At 37.1% G+C, this 24,299-nt stretch overlaps 1 protein-coding gene across 1 annotated transcript in view; it reads left to right on the top strand.

Annotated features, from left to right (window-relative positions):
* Positions 1-24,299, top strand: part of pcdh15a (protocadherin-related 15a) — a 234,406-nt gene that overhangs the window by 16,802 nt on the left and 193,305 nt on the right. Inside the window, exon 2 of the mRNA XM_016273291.1 lies at positions 18,996-19,105. Within this exon, the coding sequence (XP_016128777.1) occupies positions 19,024-19,105 (82 nt within the window). The 5' untranslated portion in view covers positions 18,996-19,023. The remainder of the gene's footprint in view (positions 1-18,995; positions 19,106-24,299) is intronic.

Raw genomic sequence — 24,299 nt, 5'->3', positions numbered from 1 at the left:
ATATATAGCAGAAAAAATTCTCAATGTGAGTTTTTTCCAATATCGTGCAGCCCTAATTGATACATTGTGTTACTTGTTGTGTCTTTGTAATTATTTGAGTGAAAATTCTTTCAAAGTAAATCTTACACCAATTTTATTTTCAGTATAGTGTTATTGTAATGACGATTCAGTGACGTTGGGATCCATGTGCAGCTTTATTAACAATCAGACAGGCAAAGTTCAGTCAACAGTATACAGGGGTAACGTAGGCAAGGCAGAATCATAACCAGAGTCCATGCAAAGGGGTCGAGGCTGGCGGCAGACAGAGGAGAGAGTAAATCCGAAAACAGAGCAAGGTCAAAGAGGCGGGCAGCGAACAATCAGACAGGTCTAAACAATCCAGGTAGGCAACAGGTAAATCAAACAAGGTATGAACGCTCAGTAATGTCAGCAGTAGCAAAAACAAGACTTGACGCCGGGGTCTTCCACGAGGTCTCGGGGCTGGTTTACTTCCTATGGAAGTCAGTGGTAAGAGAGGGATCTAGAATGTCCTCTGCGTTGACCCAGGACCGCTCCTCCGGACCATACCCCTCCCAATCCACTAGATACTGGATTAACCTGCCCCTGCGACGAGAATTCAGGATCTCGTGAACTTGATACGCCTCCTCGCCCTCCATGATGATGGGAGGGACTCCCTGGTCACCAGCCTCCTCCTGGTCCTCCGCTCCTCTCGAACCACCAGCGGGCTTAAGCAAAGACACATGAAAAGTGGGTGAGATACGATAATTGGATGGCAACGCCAACCGAAATGAAACAGGAGTTATCTGTCTGACAATTCTGAATGGACCCACAAACCTGGGACTGAGTTTAGATTTAGCATGTCTCGGAACACATCATTGATAAATGACTGAAATACAGAAGGACTGTTGGACAGCCCAAACGGCATAACAAGATATTCGTAGTGCCCAGATGTAGTGGAGCAGGCCATCTTCCACTCATCCCCCTCCCGGATACGGATGAGATTGTAAGCACTGCGAAGGTCCAGCTTGGTGAAATACTTGGCCGTCCGCAGTTGTTCCAAGGCTGCTGGGACTAGTGGTAGGGGGTAACGGAATTTGACAGTGATTTCATTTAGACCACGGTAGTCAATGCAAGGACGGAGACCTCCATCTTTCTTTTTAACGAAGAAGAATCCGGCTGAAGCAGGTGAGGTGGAGGGTCAACACCTCCTTGAAGCGTTGAATGAAACTGGTAAATGAGGGGAAAACGATGCGGTCCTCACTCCACACCGCCGTGGCCCAATCCAACGCCCTACCAGTTAGGAGCGAACAAACAAAGGCAATGCGGCTACTGTCCGTGGGGTATAACATGGGCTGTTGATTAACGAACATCGAGCATTGGAGCAGAAACCCCTTACACTTCGTGGGTGATCCATCAAACTTTTCGGGAAATGCCAAGCGAGGGCTGGTGGTGACGGCAGCCTTTACCGGAGCATGTGGAGGTGGGTTAAACAGCGGAGAACTCTCCTCGGGTGGTGGTATCCGCAGTGCTCGCAGAGTCGTTACCAGCTCCTCTGTGAGTGAGGTAAGTCGGTTAAGCTGTTGTTGCTGAGAAGCAAGTACTGACGCTTGAGCGGTTACCTCCGTGGTGAAATGATAGAAAGCCGCTGGATCGACTTGTGGCGAAGTCTTCTGTAATGACGATTCAGTGACGTTGGGATCCATGTGCAGCTTTATTAACAATCAGACAGGCAAAGTTCAGTCAACAGTATACAGGGGTAACGTAGGCAAGGCAGAATCATAACCAGAGTCCATGCAAAGGGGTCGAGGCCGGCGGCAGACAGAGGAGAGAGTAAATCCAAAAACAGAGCAAGGTCAAAGAGGCGGGGAGCGAACAATCAGACAGGTCTAAACAATCCAGGTAGGCAACAGGTAATCAAACAAGGTATGAACGCTCAGTAATGTCAGCAGTAGCAAAAACAAGACTTCGCAACGAGGGTAAGGTAGGCACTGCCTAAATAGTCATGGTGATGATCAGCACCTGTGCATGTAATCAATATCAGGCATGGGGTGATGGGAAATGAAGTCCTAAGGAACAGTTAGTACTCCGGTGACGGTTCCCTCTGGTGGGGATCGGAGGGAGCCACAGAGGCTTGATTTGTGACAGTTATGATCTACTCTTTGAGTTACAGGAAGGCATGTATGGTTTCAAGAGTCTTGGAATATAGTACATGAGTCATATGGACAACTTTCATGATGCTTTTATGGTGCTTTTATATCATTTTTGAAGCTTGAAAGCCTCCGTTTGCCTTCCTTTATGTTCCACTAAGGATGAGAATATCATGTTTGTAACAGCACAAGGGTGATTAAATAATGACAAAATTGTCTTTTTGAATATTCCTTTTAAAAGAAGCTGAATAGGAATGCAGAGGGTACTGTAGGTGTTAGACATTCAGGGTTGTTGTACAGTGTGTTGGCTGCAGTTGCAACTGTTTGACTGTAACTCCAAAGATATTCTCCTCTTCCGTGTACATGGTCTCTGATGTGTGAAGGCCAGGCTGGATTTCTACTGCATGCATCTTTACCTCAGTCAGCCTCTCTCATATGTCTGATTCATCTCTAATCAGCTTCTGCCCACTGTGAGTCCCCCGGGATGACAGCAGCAGGGGAGACCGCGAAAGCCAAGGGTTTATAGCTCAGAAAGAAAGGGAGCAGGCGGAGAGGTCACGAGTCCAGACTTCGGGCCATAAAAGAGTGCTAATGTATTTGGTTGTGATGCTATAGTTTGCACAGCCAGACAGGGGTTCAAAGAGGTATTTAGAAGAGAACTGAAGAGTTTGGAGGAACAAGATGAGCGTATAATGATGTAGACACTAGTGCTGCTGCAGAGAATGGTTGAGAGCAGACGTGAGGTCTGAGGGGTGAGAGTGAGATTCAGACTGCTGATGTTTGGGCAGATGGGATTTTTATTTATTTAGTTATTTTTAAATAAAAGGCACTGAGATGACTTCTTTTTTCTAACTGAATACATACTTTTCATTACAATTTATATTACCAGCATAAAAATTTGAGCAATGTATATACATTTCAGAATTTAGCAAACTGTGTTAAATGTGTTAAAAGCCTTGTTGAAAAGACCAGCATGTATTTTATTTTGGATGCTGGTGTGCTAGTGCCTCCATAAGAAAAATGAAAAACATCTGTCATTTTCTCATCCTCATGGCATTCCAAACCTGTATGACTTCCTTTCTTTTATGCAACACTAAAGAATATATTTTGAAAAATGTCTCCTTTTTTGTCTATACGGTGAAAGTCCAATGTAGTTTGTATAGTACAGATTTGAAACTACATGAGGGTGAGTAAATGATATAATTTTCCTTTTTTGGTGATCTATCCCTTTAAGTAGCTTTACCAAGAACACAGGACCATGCTTAGAATCACTTTTCATTCAGCTCACCAACGTAGCCAGCCTGGACCAGGTGAAAAATACAAGCTGCTCTTTTCAGCTGGGTGCATGTTTAGCTACTTCAGTGCATATATTTCCTCCTTCTACATGGAAAACTGAATGATTTGTAGAGGTTCGCCAAAGCCAAATGCAAATGTCTGACTAAGTGAATCCTTAAGACTGAACTTTCTCCTCAGATGTACAGCAGGTAGTAGCCTTGTGTGAACTGAAAAGCATCAAATGACGTCCCCGGCAATAATGGCTTCAAAATATTCATTTTCAGGTTCTTGGAAAGACTTAACATTGCCGTCACAATGGTGCGTGCTCAGTTTAACACTAGAACGGGTAAATTTTACCCGTGGCTGTTTTTCAAATGTACATAACAGATTTAAAATAAAACATTCAAGTCTTCCAGGGATGTAACGATTACCGGTTTGATGATAAATCATGATAAAATTCCCCACGGTTAGTATTAACGTTTCATCTTTTAATTATCATTAAAACCGTATTAGATTAACGCGATTTGAACTGAATTCGATGGCATTTTGTTTTCATCTTCACTTCATGTAATACCTCCCAGATGTGTTCTTAATTGCAATACTGCTTTGTCCACGGAGGTTATAGGAAACAGCTCTAATTCAGCTTTTCCATAAGCGCCACCTGCTGTCAGCGAGTGGATTTACAGAGACCTATATTTACATTCAGCCTGTGTGCAGTTTCTGTCTGGCCAAAAACGGACAGAATTTGCATGCCCTGCTGTAAATTATGACCAGTTGATGAAAAACAAGCTTATGTGGATTCTACACGTTTAAACAATTCAGATAAGTTATCTAGAATTATTTATGAAGCCGATAAAATACATATAATCATGTATTAATCAATTATCATTTTGACTTATATATTTTCTTTATTTAAAAGCTGAAATGTGAGGTTTACCTTTTTATTAAACTTTTTCAAAGCTTTATTTGAAAATTTACATTAGATATTTCAACATGCTATTAAACTGTTGTCAGTCAAGTTGTCATTTAAAATCCGAACATCATTGGTAATGTTATTGTTTCTTTCTTTTTTATTTTTTTTTATTTTTTTTACAAAAAAGTAATTTATTTGTTGTTTGTTGACTTTTAAATATAAAATTGGTGAAGTGATTTGTGTCGTACTTTTTTAACATCTCCAGCACATGTTAACAATACCGTGATAATACATTGTTTCTTTCTTTTTTATTTTTTTTTTTTTTTTTTACAAAAAAGTAATTTATTTGTTTTTTGTTGACTTTTAAATATAAAATTGGTGAAGTGATTTGTGTCGTACTTTTTTAACATCTCCAGCACATTTTAACAATACCGTGATAATACAGATAACCGCGATAATTTTGGTCACTATAATCGTGATAAGAAATTTTCATACCGTTACATCCCTAGATAAAACCAGATAAAAAAACGGGGCATTTATACATATAAGTGCCAGCGGGTCAAATTTACCCGCTATATAATGCATGAAAACACTAAATGCCATGAGTGATGGAGAGTCTGATGGTAAGTTATGCGTCCTGGGTCGGCTCAGCATCTGACGGCTCATCTGACAGTGATCCAGATATCATATTTACATGTTTTAGCCTAACATTATTCTAATTGGTCAAACTTTGGTTGAATTATTTACCTTTTGTCTTGCCATATCGTTTATTGTTCGCTACTGTGTTGCTATTCTAGTTTGTCCATTTCCTGAAGAAAAAAAAATCCGATCAATAGGATGTAATGAATAAAACAATTTTTTGATTACCCAAATTTTAATGGTGTTGTTCTCTTATTCAAATTATAAATTATATAACTAAACAAATTAATAAATATTTAGGTGAAGCTGTGCGCTTGAATTTTTCATTGCATCATTCTATGGATTGTGGTGAATTATTATTGCTCATTATTGTCTGTAGGCTGTTTTAGTCATTCATAGCATGTTTTATCTTAATATATTGATTAATGACATTGTATTATAATATTAAACCACCCAAATATTTAGGCTACTACCTTCTAATTTCCGTTGTCAGTGCAGACTTTTTTTTTTTAGCTTAGGCTACTGACCATTATGGATTAGTGTAGCCTACATTAAAAAGTCTTGAACATAAAACAACAGGATAGCAATATAGTTGATGACTAGACATAATAATTTCATGACTCTAGACACTTGTTTGTGAAGACAGTAGCATAATACAGTGAAATAATATGTTCTTTAGCCATATAAATACAGTTGCCATGTGCGTGGGTAAAATTTATCCACTGGCGCTTTTAGGTATACAGCGACCTCTGGTGGTTCTAGTGTTAAAGGGGTCCTATGATGTTGCTAAAAAGAACATTATTTTGTGTATTTGGTGTAATGAAACATGTTTATGTGGTTTAAGGTTGAAAAAACACTTTATTTTCCACATACTGTACATTATTGTTTCTCCTCTATGCCCCGCCTTTCTGAAAAGCATCGATTTTTAAAAAGCTCATCGGTCTGAAAAGCGAGGTGTGCTCTGATTGGCCAGCTATCCAGTGCATTGTGATTGGCCGAATACCTCAAGCATGTGACGGAAATGTAACGCCCCTTACCATACTGTGATGCCGTGTCCCGGAGCGACGAGACAAAAACATTAAAACCCATTACAAACGAGGCATTTGTTGCATCCAGTGGGGACATAATTACGGATTATAATGACTTATACTTTCTTTTTACGCATTGCGTTGCATCGTAAACATAAAACCATGTCTGCATTTGTGATCGGAGAAATGACAAACAACAAGCGCTACTCTACACTGCCCAAAACTCGCGTTTGAATCATCAGTGGCAAATTCTTTAAATATGAACACGTACTTACAGAGTGTGAGTAAGAACAGCCGGCATTGTAGTCTACTCTTCCAGGATCAGGAATCCTCCATAAAATGCGCAGCACACATCTTTTGTATGTATTTACAACAAACAGTGTTGTAAATACAACTTAACCACTGATTTCTAGTCGTGTCCTCTTTTGGAAGGCCAAACAAAGTATTTTCGCTTTCGCAACGAAACACACAGCGTCTTCACAACATGGCGGCGGCGGCAGCAACAATAAAGTTGTTAAATAAAGTTGAAGTTCGCCTTCTTTCTTTGCGTGAATATTTGGGCCATGTTATGCAAATCTTCCCACATCGTGACGTAGACATGTGGGGGCGTGTTTAAACGAGGCGTTTTAGGAGGGCATGGACCAGTCTTAACTTTTATAAAGAATATCTCTTTGGGTTTGAGTCTTTGCAACTTTAGGGATCTTATATATTCACGAACAGCTTGTAACACTCCAAAGAGAAAGGAAAACTTGAAATCGCATCATATGACCCCTTTAAAAAAAGTGTGCTGTGTGTGCGAGTGAGAGGACGAATGCCTCATCTCTTCACTCTAGGGATGATGTTTTTAGAAGCCTTTCAAAATAGATTTTCTTGCGCAAGCTATTAGTCCATCTAAAGGGTCAAACATTCAAACTCTGTTAGATGTGCCAGTTGCAATCACTGTTATTCTAATGAGACAAGATGCACCATGGTGGCTTTTTTTCACCATGGCAGCTCTTGCGTTTGAGAGGTTTTCTCTGTAGTGCCAGATATTCTTACTCTAGTAGAGCATCGGTTCAGTTTTGTGGCGAAATGCCATGGTGTAGATAAGCAGATTTCAAGCTTTGTGTCAGCTGTCTCCATACTGCCAGCTTTCTGCATCTGGTAGCAGAAGATGCCTACATCAGTACTATAGTAACCAATGTATCTGATTTTATCACATTCAAATAATGACAGTCAGTGCAGATTAAAGTCTTTCAGTCTGGTTTGAATGCAGTGGGAACAGAAAATAATATTTATTTGTTGAAGGGATAGATCAAATATGAATAATCTGTCATTATTTACTCACCCTTATGTTGTTCCAAATCCAAACCTGTATGATGTTTTTTGTTTGTTTAAAAAAAAAAAATAATTAAGTTTTGAAGGGTCTTCACATATTCCATCACTATAAAAGCATCATTGCATAATATGTGTACATGACTTGTATAATATATCTGCTGAAGCTTTGTGATGAACAGACCAGAATAATCTCCATTGCAGCTCTTGGTCACATACGGTGCACGTTTGATGTCATGACGGTTGGTTATGAACCAATTTTGTCGACAACCTGTTCCTTTGATTGTAATTTTGAGTGTTTATTGAGTGTGTTGGAGTGTATTTTTCTGGATATGATCAGATGAGTTGATGATGCCTCCTAACACCAGGTCATATCAGCTTAAACTGGTTTCTGAAACATGGTATCTATTTGTTGCAGAATGAAAATCGGTCTATTAGCTGGCAGTCATAGATCCAGTGCTTTTGTTCTGACGTCTGAAAAATGATGGGCTGGTTGATAGCCTAGAAAAAAAGAGCAAATTAAAGGGAACATTGATTTACTTTACTTATAAGATATTGTATGATCAATGAAAATTCCCAAAGTATTTTATTTTTTTATCACATACTGTATGAACCTTTTGTTAACATACATATACTGCACAATTGACCATTTTTCACAAACTGCAGAAAGCTCCAATTTCGAAGCTGTTTTGACACCACTACCAGATTTGCATAATCAGTTTACAGTTTTACATTTTTATCATGCTGAATTTTACTCTATATTAGTCAGTGTTTGTACTGTATTGCAGAGCTGTGCAACATTATACTGTATGTGTTCAAGAGCAGAATGTTTTTTTTTTTTTACTGGCATAAAAAGTAAAAACTCTATGAAATAGAAATGTTTTTGAGTCATACGACCCTTAAAATGCTTCCATTGCACCTTTCATTGATCCACACCTTGATGTGTTGTCCATCTTTATAGAGTCTGAATGAGGTGCTGCTCTGGTTTGACCTCAGCTCAGTTCACTTGCTTTGTATAGTATGCTGTCCCCAGTTCTCAAACCACAGCCACCCTGTCATTTACTTTAATATGGTTGTCGTTTGCTATGACCTTGACTCATATTACAGCTATACTGTATATATGTAGCTTTTCTAGTGCTATTTCCCCTGGTTTGTTTGATGTTGTGACCTGGAGTGGAGATTGCTAAAAGGAGTTCTCACCAATGAATGTAGATTTCTGAAGATACAGATCACACAGAACAGTTATTTTGTTTTCTTCTAAGTTGCTCTCAGTGTGTATAGGCAATGATGTAGGTTTCATAATAAACTATAGGAACGTTGTGGGTACAAAATTGGAATGTTATAGTATCACCTTGTTATAGCCCAACAACTACAGATGTCTTGTTGAGCACATCTATTTGACTCTCTTTCTTCGGCAGAACACAAAAGAAGATATTTTTTTAAAAAATGTTGGCAATCAAACAGTTTTGGTGACCATTGACTTCCAATTTATGGACAAAAAAACACTGATACATTTCTCAAAATACTGTGTCTTATACATTCCAGAGAAGAAAGAATGTCATACAGGTTTGGAATGACATGACTTATTTCTGGGTGAACTATCATTTCAATACACAGACTACAGTAATGGTGACAATAAGCAAACATAAAATAAAATATATATAGTTATCATCACCATATAACAAATACCAGCAGTAACAACAGTAAAACCTATATACGTATAAGCGTTTATTTATGCTGAATGGGGAGGTGTAAAAGTAATTTCCATCTCACAAAGTTGAATTTAGGATAATTCTACTATATCTCCAAATTTCAACCATAATGTAGCTGCATTGCCCAATGCTTGAGAGATAAAGTATATGGAAACAAAATGGCAGCACTAATATTATCTTTGCAGGTGTTTGATTTGGTTTCATGTCTCCTAGCAACCATATTGCAGAGGATAATGGTTGGTTTGCTATGCTAGCATTTGTTTTACAGGTGTGCAATTATCAACAGCAGATCATTTATGTTTGTCTCTATAAATAGGTTTCATTAATATATAAAATTGCTACATCTGTGTACATCACCTCGGGTGCCACCTTGTTTGTGACACACTTTAATGCATTTCCACAAGTTGAAAATTCCAGCATACAGTAACACATCTATGTGCTTGATTGCCATCAGAGGTGCTTTAGAACATGTCTGGGTCGTTGACATGGGTTAATCACTGGAGTCATTAGTGTTTAGACCCCTGACGTCCTCTGATTACATCTCACGCTGGGTAATGAATTGCACTGCGGTCTTTGGGAGCGTTCACTCTTTTTGGTTCACCTCAGCACTCTAGTAAAAATGAAAATTAGCTGAAAATGTAATCACCCTTAGGCCTTCCAAGATGTAGATGAGTTTGTTTCTTCATCAGATTTGGAGAAATGTAGCATTACATCACGTGCTCTCCAATAGATCCTCTGCAGTGAATGGGTGCCGTCAGATTGTCCAAACAGCTGATAAAAACGTCACAATAATCAACAAGTAATCTACGCAACTACTGTGAATTGAAAATAGGTGTGTTTGTAATAAATCCATCATTAAGATGTTTTTTTTAACTTCAAACCATTGCTTTCCAGCTAAAATATGAGTCCTCTATCCATAATATTGCTTTCTCCAGTGATAACGTATACACAGATCAAGCACCGTTTACAAGCAAATACAGTCCAAAATAGTTCTAAACAAATATGTGTGTGGATATAAGAGGACAACAAAGGAAGGACCTTTTCAATGGAGGAAGCAATATTATTTATTATGGACTTGTATTTTGGCCAGAAGCAATGGTTTGACATTAAAAATCTCTTAATGATGGACGTTTTTCCTACAAACACACAGGTTTTTGCTTCACAAGATGTTAATTGATGGACTGGAGTCATGTGGATTACTTGTGGATTATTGTGATGTTTTCATCAGCTGTTTTGGCTCTCATTCGGACGGTACCCATTCACTACAGAGGATCCATTGGTGAGCAAGTGATGTAATGCTAAATTTCTTCAAATCTGCTCTAATGAAGAAACAAACTCAGCTACATTCTGGAGGGTGAGTACATTTTCAGCAAATATTCATTGTTGGTTGAACTATATTTTACCCAAAAATGAACTTTCTGTCATTATTTATTCATTCTCATATTGTTTCAAACCTGTATGCTGTTATTTTTGTACTGTGAAATTGTAAATTGTTCTTCGGAATGACATAAGGGCGAGTAAATAATTACATTATTTTGATTTTTAGACCAACTCTTTATGGCAGGAGGAAGCACAGCATTTTATTTTACCTTTACTGGGAGGTTTCAGTAACGTCTTGTCAGTGTTTGGTATCTATGACAGGTGATTCACTGGAAAGGAGGCCTGTCGGCTATCAGTCAGCCATCATGTGATCATCCTTCGGGTGGCTTCTGAAAGCATGCTGGGTGAATGAGTGGCTTGTCAGTGAAGTTTAGTCATTTTAAATTATTTAGAAATGCAAAACAGTAGCATGAAATCGCATCAAAATGTCTTTGATGAGGGGTTTAGCTTGACAGAACATTTTATGAATAAAAGACTGTCAGACATGACTGTCATAGGTTTTAGTGCGAGATGTCAGCAATTTCCATTGATTTCTTATTTGCCTGTGACAGTGGGAAAAGCAGGGTGCTATTAGGCAGGTGTGCTTTGCTGATATTATAGTCCACAGTAACGGGAATGACCTTCCTACCCCTGATTGCTTTGCTGAAATGTAGTGATGCCAATCACTTTGATCCATTACCCTTCACCACACGCAAAAAGGGTGAGACATCCCTTGAGTAAAGAAAGAAATGCTCTTATAGTTCAAACACAATTCATTAGATTAACAGCCAGCAATGAAAGAAAAAATCCTAAACATTACAGCCCATAGGAAAGAAAAATCGCAAATAAGACCTTTTTGACATCTCAGTTGTTTTTTCCCAATAGCAGTGAGATTATTTCTTGAGCAAATTGAGTCTCCTGCTTTTCAGATTGTACTTGTGAGACAAAAACCCGGTCTCCTCAGTTTACAAACAGATCTTAACGATATCTCAAATTGTCCTTTGTTGTGCCAAGATAGCAAAGTCTGCAATCAAAAGTCATGAGATCTCAATATGACCTCAAACATTTCCACATTTATTTTATAGCTTTGTATTCTTATTGTATATCACAGTTGTCCAATTATATTATATCTTATTTCACTTCATTTAAGGTTTGCGGGGATGCTGGAGCCTGTCCCATTGTTTTGTATTCTTACTGTATGTGAGTAGTTGTCCAAATAATTTTTATTTTATTTTATTTGATCATCAGGGAGAGAGAGAAGTTTACTGAGCATGACCAAGTGTCATCACTCTAGCTTGTTTGAAGAATTTGTTGTGCCCTCATTTGCCCTACTGATAATTTCACAGACATAACTCATGAGTATAAAAGCAATATGTTTAAATCATGCAAATTCTTTAAATCCCAATAGAAAAATTGCTCTTTCTGTTCGGGGTCAACAAATTCTAATTAAATCACCACGTTGTCATTCTGAGATTAGTTGTGTGTTTTTTGATAGCAAGACATATCAGAGGAAATCCAGTTCTACGAGAGCGGGGGTTTGAGGGATAACAGTCTGGATGTAAAACGTTTGCTGTCGGGGTTGGTGTTTAGGAACTTCATGTCTGCTGGGTAATTTTGACAGCAGGAGGCAGCTTGTTCAGAGGTCTTTGGATCCTTACGGAAATCCAGCAGCTTCGTACTTTGATATCAAATGTTACTGTGAAAGATGCATAGACCCTTGATAATAAAACCCTGCCCAGCCATCTGTGCTCTTCTTAAGAAACGCTGGCGAGAATTTGAAGAGTGTTGTTGAAATAATAGAACATTACAGGCAGCACAATAATGATGCATTTAAGGGCTGATCAAACTTGCACCACTCGCTGTTACTCCAGCAGCAGGACGGGCGGCAGGTTTCAATCTGCTCTCAAGATGACAGAAGATTATTTAGTCCCTGTGTTGTTTTAAATATGTAGCTAAACAAAGTGAATGCAGTCATGAGGGCTAAGTGTAGTGTAGACCAGCTGGTTAATAGAAAACACACCCACTTCATGAATGAAATGTGAATGATCCATGTCTGCTAAAGAGTGCTTCACTGGCTTTGTTCGGAATGGAATACTAGAGTACTGCTTACAGCATACTTCACTGTATACACTGAATTTGAACTACTAATGACTATTCTTTCAAATAGTATGTGAATCACTTCATATCGCTTATGAAATGATACATGTTTCGGGCAGTAGTTTGCTACATTGTTGTCAAATGTCCTCTCTACAATTCATGCATTTCTGACAGAAACAGGATACATTCATTTCTGAGAGAAACATGATATTCGGCAATAAAATATAGAATCTTTGCATCTAGTGTGTCATTTTTTTTTTTTTTGCCAGTCTGAGCCAGTCATGATTTTTGGTTTATTTCTATGGTTTGTGAATGAACCAAAAGTTATATAGAGAGAGATAACCAAAAGTCATATACACACACTATTTTATAGGAAAGTGTAGCAGAGAACAGCATCTTCACTTATAATAGCTATAATTGCTATTTGATTTATTGAGCACCTTCAGCCTTAATAACTGGAATGTTGTCATTCTAAAGCAGCATTTATGCTGTCAACCACAGCATAAAGTATTTTTGTTGTTGTTTTTTCCCCCCACAGATATCTGGCACATATTGGTCGATTTTGGCATGCAAGTAAGCAAAAACACTTATGAGATCCAATTTTATATTTGGCATTCAATTCGGATCACTTTCAAATGTGGCTCTAAATCTGATATGCATTTCATATCTGGTCATCTGATGTTCATTTAAACAGTCATCCGTCTGTCCTCTTAATTTGGGATTTATGGCATCAAGTGATTAATATTAAATGTATTTATTTAGTTGAATTTTTCACACTGAAAAAAATTTCACACAGAAATTGCTAGTACATTTACAAAGAAATAGCAATTAACACATTGAATTTTACCTGAAATTTTGAAATACAAAAACTGAATTATAATTTTTCTGTATGACATGCTAAAATGATCTTTTTTTTTCACAACATTGAAAATCCTTTGAAAAACAACATTGAAAAATGCTTTTATCCAAAGTAACTTACATTGCCTTCAAGTTACACATTTTATCAGATTGTGCATTCACTAAATGCAGCCTAAATAGTTTTAATAATTTTTTATTTATTTATTTATTTTATTATTTTTTGGGGGGTGAATTATTTCTCTACTATCTCCACTACAGCGTGTCTGTTTCTCGATTGGTTTCTGTGGGTTGTAATGTGTGTCATTCCATAACAATTCCATAATGAAACAGTCACCAGAGAGCCATTTCAGTTGTCCCTCCTTTTCACAGATACACGTGCAAGGTGTAGAACAAGTGAAGGGAATAAATCTAGAGGAAAGTTTGTGATATATAGACAGATTCCAGCATGTCTAAAGGGTCCTGATAGCAGCTGGGGAAAGTGGTGTCTGTTGCCATGACTGTCAATGAGGCTTAGAAAGGACTCTGAGCTTGAGACTGTGTGTATTATACTTTGATTAAAGGACAGAGATAGTGAAGGAAAAATGCATGTTGAAAGCAAATGATGAATCATTTCTCATAGAGAAGAAAGGCAGAGAGATGTCCTCCATGTCTAAACTACCTGCTTCTGAGAGTGTGCTTTCACATATGCAAAAGCTGTTTGACATTGTGTGTCTAGATAGCTGTCTAGAGTTTATTCTTAAAATCTCCTATTTCATCTTGTATCTGCAACATGTGAAGAAATGCATATATTGGCCATATAAAGTTGCAGTATTCACACTTGAAAGGATTGAATTTATTTCCTTATGAAATGAACTCTTCATGAAACCAATACTCAGGAACTCACACAAAACAGACACCATGCAATAAAACAATAAATGCCGATGTTAGCAAGTTGTACGGGAAAGGACTAAGTGAATTACACTTTTTGTCATAAGCAAGCAGTAGACGGCAGGCAAAATGGGTATTAGTCTACCTACACCCTCTGACTAGCATCAGACTGGCGAGTTTGTGACCGTAAGATCCACGTAAGGCCAGCGTGAGACTTGAAAGAGACATTAGGTCCCCAGTGAACGGATAAGTGAAAGTATAGTGAGTCAGGAATAATCGAATATCTAAATTAATATTTGTGATCATTAAAGTTAGGCAATATTTCAAAGCAATATTTCTAGTTAAAAACTGATCACGTGAAATTGGAGTCAGATTGAACACGGAGCTAGACAAAATTGAAACTAAGTCCTGATAAATTCAGAAGCGCAAGTAAAAGACCGGATACGCATTAAACCTTCAACCAGGCTGCTGGATTCCGCTTTTTGGGCTGGCGGGTGGATCCTTACACACTTCATGTGCAAGCAGCACAGCACTGATTAGCAGGATCATAGCATAAGCAACAGTGCAAGTTGGGTTTTGGTGGTGAGTCTGTTTTTGTTGCTTGATCCCAAATACTCAGAAATGCACTAAGACCTATTTGTCACTACAACCTTTTGCAATATAGGCTTTTGTAAAGCAAAATAAAATAATATGACCTACTCATCCATTCTTTGAAAAAGACATCTGTTGAACTTGATGTAAGTTTCACTCTCAGTTGCAGGCACACAAACATGTTTGATTCAGTCATTTTGACTGATTTCAATCTCTTAGCTACATTTTGGGGTGTCTTTGGGTTTCATAACACTGTAACATTTGAAATAATATAGTCAGTCAGAAAAAAATCTATTTTTTTTTATATGGAACAGTTTATTGAACCTATATATATATACAGTATATATATATAAATCTAAAAAGAGCATATGCATTTTTGTGTATCATATTTGCTACATCAGGCTTTTATGTATGATATAGTGAGAATATGAAGCTCATGCTCAAGGAGGAATCCATTCTTTGAAAAAGACATCTGTTGAACTTGATGTAAGTTTCACTCTCAGTTGCAGGCACACAAACATGTTTGATTCAGTCATTTTGACTGATTTCAATCTCTTAGCTACATTTTGGGGTGTCTTTGGGTTTCATAACACTGTAACATTTGAAATAATATAGTCAGTCAGAAAAAAATCTATTTTTTTTTATATGGAACAGTTTATTGAACCTATATATATATACAGTATATATATATATAAATCTAAAAAGAGCATATGCATTTGTGTGTATCATATTTGCTACATCAGGCTTTTATGTATGATATAGTGAGAATATGAAGCTCATGCTCAAGGAGGGAAAAAAAGCAGCTCAATTTTATTCAGAGGCCCAAACTGAGCAAAAATATGCAATTTGATGCTGTTGCTGATATTTATATAGCCAAAAAGTAAGTTGAAATGCTTATAGCTTGTAATGTAAATCAGTGAGATCTGTATAACAGTATAGCTGACTACGTTCATAAAATGCATATAATTATCAGTTGTCACTCTATATCTCCCAAAAATATGTTTTAATAAGATGATATTTACAGTAAATGCTTATTTTATGAAACCGTAAAAGCTATTTTATTGTGGTGGCAAAATATACTGTATAGTGCATTTACATTACATTACATTTACCTTTAATCATTTAGCGAACACTTTTATGCATATAACAAAATATGCATATCAAATAAGTTTTATATGGTTAATTATGATTCAGTGTCAATGTTGTGTAAGTGAGACTTCATGACCAGAGGTTGCGTTACATATTCTGTTATTTAAAAGTATTAACAGATAATTCCAAATGCTTTCATTTTATCAGATCCCATAAACTTTGTTTGAAATTGATTGCTCAGACTGCCTTGCAGCCAACCAGGATGCCCTTGCAACCATATAGAGTACATAACCATACATCTTATGCTGGTCCCGTGTGAGGTCCCTTGAGGATGCAGCTGTTTTACTGGCACTGGCACCACTTATTTTTTGTTCAGAAAATGCATTGACATATCTAGTTATTTTTGGTATTGCAATGAAAAACTAGTTTCATGGTCAGTACGAAATATTTACCCATGTAAAATTCTCTCAGTTCACCCGTCATTGGCAGAAAGTTAATTTTGGACCTTGCTTATGCTCCTCAAACCTCCACATCAAAGCAGAGAACATGAAAGACAGCGTTAGCAAGTTCTTTAGCCCTTCTTGTTTTGTATTGTCACAGTTGTTGAGCACTCTGTAGAAATGTTAAAGTGGGAACTATCATTTTTACCCATCAGGCTCCAGAGACTTGCGCTCTTTTGGGAATAGAGAATCTGACAGTGGTGGCGATGTGGTCTGATGTTGTATTTAGATGACTGTGTTGATGCACATCAGTGTATGGTTTTAAAGCCGTTTCAGTGACTTATACGGCTGCCGCAGGCACATCGTAGAGATTATGAGTATGACAGATCAAATGGAGACACCTGTTTTTTAAGTTTATCTCTACATCAACCTCTGCGTGTAGGCAGCAACTGTTGAGACAGCCAGCCTCATGACGGGACACACACACACGCACAAATGAATGCTGTAATCCCATGTGTATATTTGTACAAAGTCAAGTAATATCTGTCCTTGCGCATCAAACCCTTACAAAGCAAAGTAGATTAAATCTGTATTTCTGAGAATGGCATTATAATGAGAATTGTTTCCAGTAGTCATACCCAGGGTCCAAATGGTGGGTGAATTGAGAAAATATATCAGCTAGATAGAGTTTTTATTCAAATTTTATTTTATTAATTTATTTTAAAATCTTTTTACAGCAAAAACAAATGAAGGCAAAAAAGTTCAACGTTGCCTTCATCATTTATTTTAGCTGCTTTTGAGATGCCTTTATATCTATTTTATTTTTTTACCCTTGACTCAGACTTCAGTCTTAAAGTATGACACAATTTTTATTTATGAGAATTTATTTAGGGATGCACCAAAATGAAAATTCTAGGCCGAAGCCGAACAAAATGAAACACAGGGCCGAAGGCCGAATACTGAACACGGTTTTTCTAGGGCTGGACGATATGGCCAAAATTTATATCACGATATATTTCTTCAACATTATACCAACAAAGCACAATTTAACTTAAAATTAATAAGTTGCTTAGCAGAAAAGACTTATTTTAAAACATTAGAATATATTACAGATCCCAATTTGAACATTATGTGTGAATGTTATAATAAATGTATTAATTGAGCTGTTGAAGGGTAATTACTATTATCATTATTATTGTCTTACTTTTTTATTTTATTTTACAGAACGACAGTAAAATGACAATACTATCATTTATGAATGTCGATGGAGTTGTTGCTTTTTCTCGCCTTTTATTTTGGCAGAAACCCGCAGGAAGATCTCAGTGCTTCTTTTTGTTGACAGCTGCATGCAGATTTATAAATGATTCTCATTACGAATTTGGGAAGATGTTTGTCGCACGTATCACATTGTCACATGCCTTTAAAAAAATTCACAAAAATGTTACTGAGCAACTGACGAAGTAACAAGTTCAGCGCAGATTTTCCTCGCGCTTTGAACCCTGATGCCGCGAGCTCGTGCAGCGCTGTCAGAATACATGCAATTCGTGCGTGCATTAGAAAATATAACATTCTGCAGTTTATTTACTAATCGTTTAAAGGTAATTTCGCGATTTCAATCATCATACAGTAACCTAACCACCAGAATCAGCCACCTCTTCTTCTCATCGGAGACGTGATGCTGCACTAAACAGTCTCTCGCTGTCGGTGCTTCGTGCTTGTAATGATTTCTGCGTCTTTCTCTGATAGTTTTAAATACTTTTACACTGCCGACATGTTTGCTGCATTAGTGCGTGCCTCTATTTGATCGCGTTAGTCATTGTTCGGTACATATTATTCAGCCTTTTCGCTTATTCGGCCGAACACCGAAAGATATTTTTTTGCTATTTTCGGCCGAATAATTTCGGTTGCCAAATATTCGGTGCATCCCTAAATTTATTTATGAGATTTTATTTTATTTTTTTAATTTTTGCTCATAAACTCATAAAATGCTAGTTATGAAACTAGCCTTTGCAAGACAGGGGAGTTTTTAAAACATGTCAAAAATTACAGAATTCTGCATGTATTGTCCACTTTTAAGACATTGTAAGTGGACAAATTAAATACAAAGGTTTTTATTTTTATTTTTTTCATATAAATCCACAGGTCCAAAACTGCCCAGTTCTTACTGTATTTCATCCTTTATATTTTTTCTACCTTTTTTGTTGCTATGTAACTTGCATTTTGGGATTAGCAAGTGTTATTTCAGAGTGCACTCATTGGTTACTGTGCCTGAAACTTTGACCCAATATCCACATGCCAGCTTAACTGACAGACTTGTCTGAGTTTTAGCTGAATTTGTAGCTGAAGTTGCTATGAGAAATGTATTGACTTGTGCAGAAGAATGTGTGTGTGTGTGTTGGGCATCGAGCATCCACTGGTGTCAAGAATGGTGAAATGGTTCCACTGGTGAACACTTAGATGAAGTGTTTGACCAATATGCCTAATCTTGATATGTAGAAATCATCAGTATGGATGCAGCATTACACCACATTTTTCTGTTGATTTTTAAACTGAGTATTTTATGTATTTTGTAATACTTCTGTTAGGTTGTCAAGTGCTACACAGTTAACAGTGATATATTGGTGTTTTGGACTTTAAAATAAAACCATCTCTCTGTTTTTCTGCAGGTGGGTTGGCAGTAGGCAGTAACTGAAGATGAGGAGGCGCTGGTGGCGATCGGGGTTGGTGATTGGCTTGCTTGTTATCATCACCCAAATCTCGGCTCAAAACACAGAGGGTGAGACTCAAAGTTCTGTCCATCATTCATTCCCTATCACTAACTCAAGAGATTTTATTTACCACTTTTGCAAAATAAACCTTGCACCTTTTCTCCAGAACCATAACTTTCGATTTAATTCCTGGAGTTGGTGAAATGGGATGTTACAGCCAAGCGTTTACGCTCTGAGCGAAGTCAGAGAGATAATTGTATCTCTATCTCTGTGTGGCAGTGTCCCGCAAATCGGTCTCTGCGTCTTCTCTGCACACCTTCATTACCGAAGCAGCCAGATACAGCTCTCCAAACTGAGCATCTGATGATGTATGAATTATACCGTCACGTCTGCCAAAGACAAACTGACAACCGTAATAAAAATCTCAAAACGTTGCTGGAAATGCCGCAAGGCTGAGTGGAAATAGAGGCAAATAAATTGTGGCTATTGTCAGACTGTTCAGATTAGCGGTTGAGGATAAAAGATTGGTGGGCGTCTATAGTTGACATTTTCCGATATCCTTGTCTGTTCATGCGGCGTTTATTGTTATGGATTTTAGTATGATTTGAAGAGCACAGTGAGGATGTTATGTGCAGGGCTGGGTGGTAAAATTGTATATAACGTGCGACGGTTGAAATTCTGCCTTACTCTTTATGCCACAGAATATCCATGATGCAACTTCTTACAACAGTCTGAAAACTGTCGCATATGGGGGCTTCCAGTGTAGATATCCTCATTAATTATAATGGGAGTCGTTTAGATTTAGCATGTTGTCTTTTGTGTCTAGTATAGACATAATATAACTGAATGTTGTTTGTGGTTGTCAAGCAATGTCTCATCGTGGCTCATTAAAATACAGGTGTGCAACTGTGATTGAAATGGCTATTTATTGGCAGAAGAATAATATTTGTGGTTCATCCTATTAAAAAATTCAAACTTGGTCCAAAACCTGACAAGCTTAGATGAACTTGAATGAAAAAGCTAATTCAAGATGGCAAAAATTAACAAAAAGACATTCAATCTGATGAAAAATCTAAAAACTGTTTTACTCTATTCATGTGAACTATGTATTTGTTGTGTTTCTTAAAGGTATAGTTTGCCCAAAAATTGTAAATTTGCTGAAAATGTACTCAACCTCGGGCCATCTAAGATGTAGAAGAGTTTTTTCTTTGTTATAGAGCAGATTTGGAGAAATGTAGCATTACATCACTTGCTCACCAATGGATCCTCTGCAGTGAATGGGTGCCGTCAGAATGAGAGTCCAAACAGCTGATGAAAACATCACAATAATCCACAATTAATCCACACGACTCCAGTCCATCAATTAACATCTTGTGAAGTGAAAAGCTGTGTGTAAGAAACAAATCTGTCATTAAGATTTTTAACTTTAAATCATTGCTCCTGGCTAAAATATGAATACTCTATTCATAATATTGCTTTCTCTAGCTAAAAAAGGGTCTCAGCCGAATCAGGAGAGAAATATGCACAGATCAAGCACTGTTTGATGTGATTTGATTTTGAAGTGAAAACAGTCCAAAACAGTTCTAAACAAATATGGTTGTGGATTTTGATGTGAGAGGACAACAGGGAGGAAGCATTACTGTAAATTAAGGACTCATATTTTGGCCAGAAGTGATGGTTTAAAATTAAAATGCACTGAAGTTACAATAAGTGATTTCTTAGGAACACTGTTGAAAATTTAAGTCAATACCCAAACAAACAATTGCTTACTACACCTTTAATGTTGTATTTGTTTCTTACAAACCCGTAGCTTTTAACTTCATAGGACATTAATTGGGTGGACTGGAGTCTTGTTGATTACTTCTGGATAATTGTGACATTTTTATCAACTGTTTAGACTCTCATTCTGACGGCACCCATTCACTGCAGAGGATCCATTGGTGAGCAAGTGATGTAATGCTACATTTCTCCAAATATGTTCCTGAAGAAATAAACTCATCTTAGATAGCCTGAGGGTGAGTACATTTTCAGCAAATTGTATTTTTCAGGTGAGCTATTCCTTTAAGGCCTTACACATGATTTGGGCTTCACCACAAGCGTCATGCGCCATTTTCACCTCCTTCAAAAACACTGGAGTTCCACGAAAGGGCAGTTTTTCTGGGAAGAAACAAAGTGGGACGTGTGCACAAAAAGATCTGTCAATGGCTTTGTTGCATCAAAGAAAGGAAAAAGGAGCTGTCACCTTTTTACTTATTGTTATTATTATTTTTTTTAAAGCTGTGCAACATACTAATGTTGACAATTACATGTTGCAGACAAGATGAGCCTAACAAAGGTCAGATGACAGCAAACAAAGGATGTGAAAGCATTAAAAATAAAACAAATAAGGTGAATAAAGATGAATAAAAGGAAATTATGAGGCATTCGAGATCTCCTTATAAAGTTTGACAGTTTTAAAACTTTTTTCTTGCTGCTTTGTGCTCCAAAAAACAGCATTAGTGTGGCAAAATTATGTGTGACAGCCACATACTTATGGCCAAATTTGGAATAGTGATTGTAAAGAATGACAAGTCAGCAGCAAACTGGTTCAAAGCTGAAATAGTTTAGAAATAGCTTGACTGGCGGACAGCCAGTATTGGAGGTAACTCTGTAGCTGTCATAAATTCATAGAGTATCATACAATGGGGAAACTTGATGCAAGTTATGTGAAAAGGCCTTTAGATTATTAATTCATTAGCTTAGCATCATGCTAAAATCTGATTAGTGCAACTGTGAGTGTCAGAGCTTGTTTATTTGTGTGCCATTTGTGTAATGTGCTTTAATAGAGCTGTTGACTGTTTACATTGTTTCAAATCAGTCCGTTAGGTGCCATTTTGTTTAGTATGCTGCCTCAGAAGAATTGGTGGGTTTTAACTTCACATGGGAATGCTACTAACTTAAATGCATCTCTCAGTAGCAGTGTTGGGCAGTAACGCATTACTTAGTAACGTTACTGTAATTTGATTACTTTTTTAGTAATGGAGTAATTTAACGCATTATAATTTTCAAAATAGTAATTAGTAGGGCTGTGCAATTAGTCGAAAAACAGTTTCGATTTCGATTTTGGCCTCCAACGATTATGAAAATATAATAATCGAGATAAAATTATTATTGTGCCCCAAGTGCCAGTGGATTAGAGACCTGATCCCGCGAGACCCGACGCAACAGAGTGCGGTGCGGGACAAGATGGGCGAGTGCTGGTGCGGGCGGGTTGACACTCGTGTGTGTGCGGTATGCGGGATGCGGGAGAAGGATTCACGGGACTCCCGCAAAATAGAAATATCTAAACAGAAAATATCTAAAACAAATAAATTGTTATTCATCTACTGCACAAAAGCAACATGAACTAATATAAAATATAAACAATTAACAGGTGCAAGCGCATGCGGAGTTTCTACTTAGGCTATAACACGTGTTTGCAGCATTGAACAATGCAGTGCTGAAATTTGCGTGCTCACGAATCCTCTCATTATAACACATGAATTGTAGACATTAGGGCTGGGCGATATATATATAAAAAAATTATATCTCGATATTGTCAAAATTTTTACGATATTCAATATATATCTCGATATGTTTGCATTTGCTTTTAAATAATAAAAAAAACATGATTTTCTTTTGCCCCATTAAAAAAACAACAAAACAATTTAGATTGAACAGCTATTGTTACAAAGTAAATACTAAATGTTTAGTGCAAATTTAAGCAGTTAAAAAAAATCTAGACCAAGAGATCACTTTACTGCTTTTTATTAAATGAACACGGGTATATGTAACTGAAGTAGTGCAAAACAAGTACAGAAAGTGCATTCTGTCAACTTTTTTAGTGCATGCTAGTGTTGTCAAAAGACCCGGTACTTCGGTACCAAGTCGGTACTAAAAAAATTAAAACGTTACGTTACCAGGTTTTTTTAAGTACCGGTGGTACCGAGTACCCGAGTACCCGATCAACCCGGTTCTTTATGCGCTATCCGAAAGGTGCACAGATGCGCTCTCTTCATAAAAGCACTGAGACGTGGCGACATCAAAAGGAGGAAACACACCAAACTAACAAAACACTTTAAAGACACCCAGATCAAATGAAAGAGTTCAAGCAGGTAAGTTTCATTTTAATTTTTAATATTTAGATCTAGTGTTTCCCATACATTGATTGAGCCCGCCACAATAGCAAAACTGACCACAAATAGATTTTCCTAAAGGCTTTGACTTCGTTGAATAAACATGACCACTGCACGTGTCAAAGTCGAAACCCGGTGCAAGTATTTTTATATCACTGTATTTCTGAAGGAAACTGACTGTCTTCAGAAAATTATGGATGTCATTTTCACTTCATCTTGCCTGTAATGCCTGAGCAGCGTTTGTGAGCGCAGTGCTTATTTGATTACAGCCATTACTGGGAAAACCTCTATCTCTCCCGCTCTACAAGCGCCTCCTGCTGGCAGAGAATGAGTTTGCATATATATGCCGCCACAAATAGAGTGCACGTTCTGGGGGAAACACTGCTTCTGTTATGAATATTATTCAATATTTTAATTTGAATGTTGGATTGAAATGAACGCTGTTAGAGTAGTTAATCATTAGCATAATGCTAATATAATCTATAATAACGCTAATATAATGAGCAGTAGTATGAAGTTTCTTTATTAACTATTTAATGTTCCTATAACTTTTATTAGGGTAAAAAAAAAATATCTAAAACAAATAAATTGTTATTCATCTACTGCACAAAAGCAACATGAACTAATATAAAATATAAACAATTAACAGGTGCAAGCGCATGCGGAGTTTCTACTTAGGCTATAACACGTGTTTGCAGCATTGAACAATGCAGTGCTGAAATTTGCGTGCTCACGAATCCTCTCATTATAACACATGAATTGTAGACATTAGGGCTGGGCGATATATATATAAAAAAATTATATCTCGATATTGTCAAAATTTTTACGATATTCAATATATATCTCGATATGTTTGCATTTGCTTTTAAATAATAAAAAAAACATGATTTTCTTTTGCCCCATTAAAAAAACAACAAAACAATTTAGATTGAACAGCTATTGTTACAAAGTAAATACTAAATGTTTAGTGCAAATTTAAGCAGTTAAAAAAAATCTAGACCAAGAGATCACTTTACTGCAAATGAACAAATGAACACGGGTATATGTAACTGAAGTAGTGCAAAACAAGTACAGAAAGTGCATTCTGTCAACTTTTTTCTAGTGTTGT

This window comes from Sinocyclocheilus grahami, unplaced genomic scaffold (assembly GCF_001515645.1).
Source record: "Sinocyclocheilus grahami isolate Dianchi unplaced genomic scaffold, SAMN03320097.WGS_v1.1 scaffold77.1, whole genome shotgun sequence".
In the NCBI taxonomy this organism is placed as follows: domain Eukaryota; kingdom Metazoa; phylum Chordata; class Actinopteri; order Cypriniformes; family Cyprinidae; genus Sinocyclocheilus; species Sinocyclocheilus grahami.
This window is presented reverse-complemented; position numbering and strand designations above follow the sequence as displayed.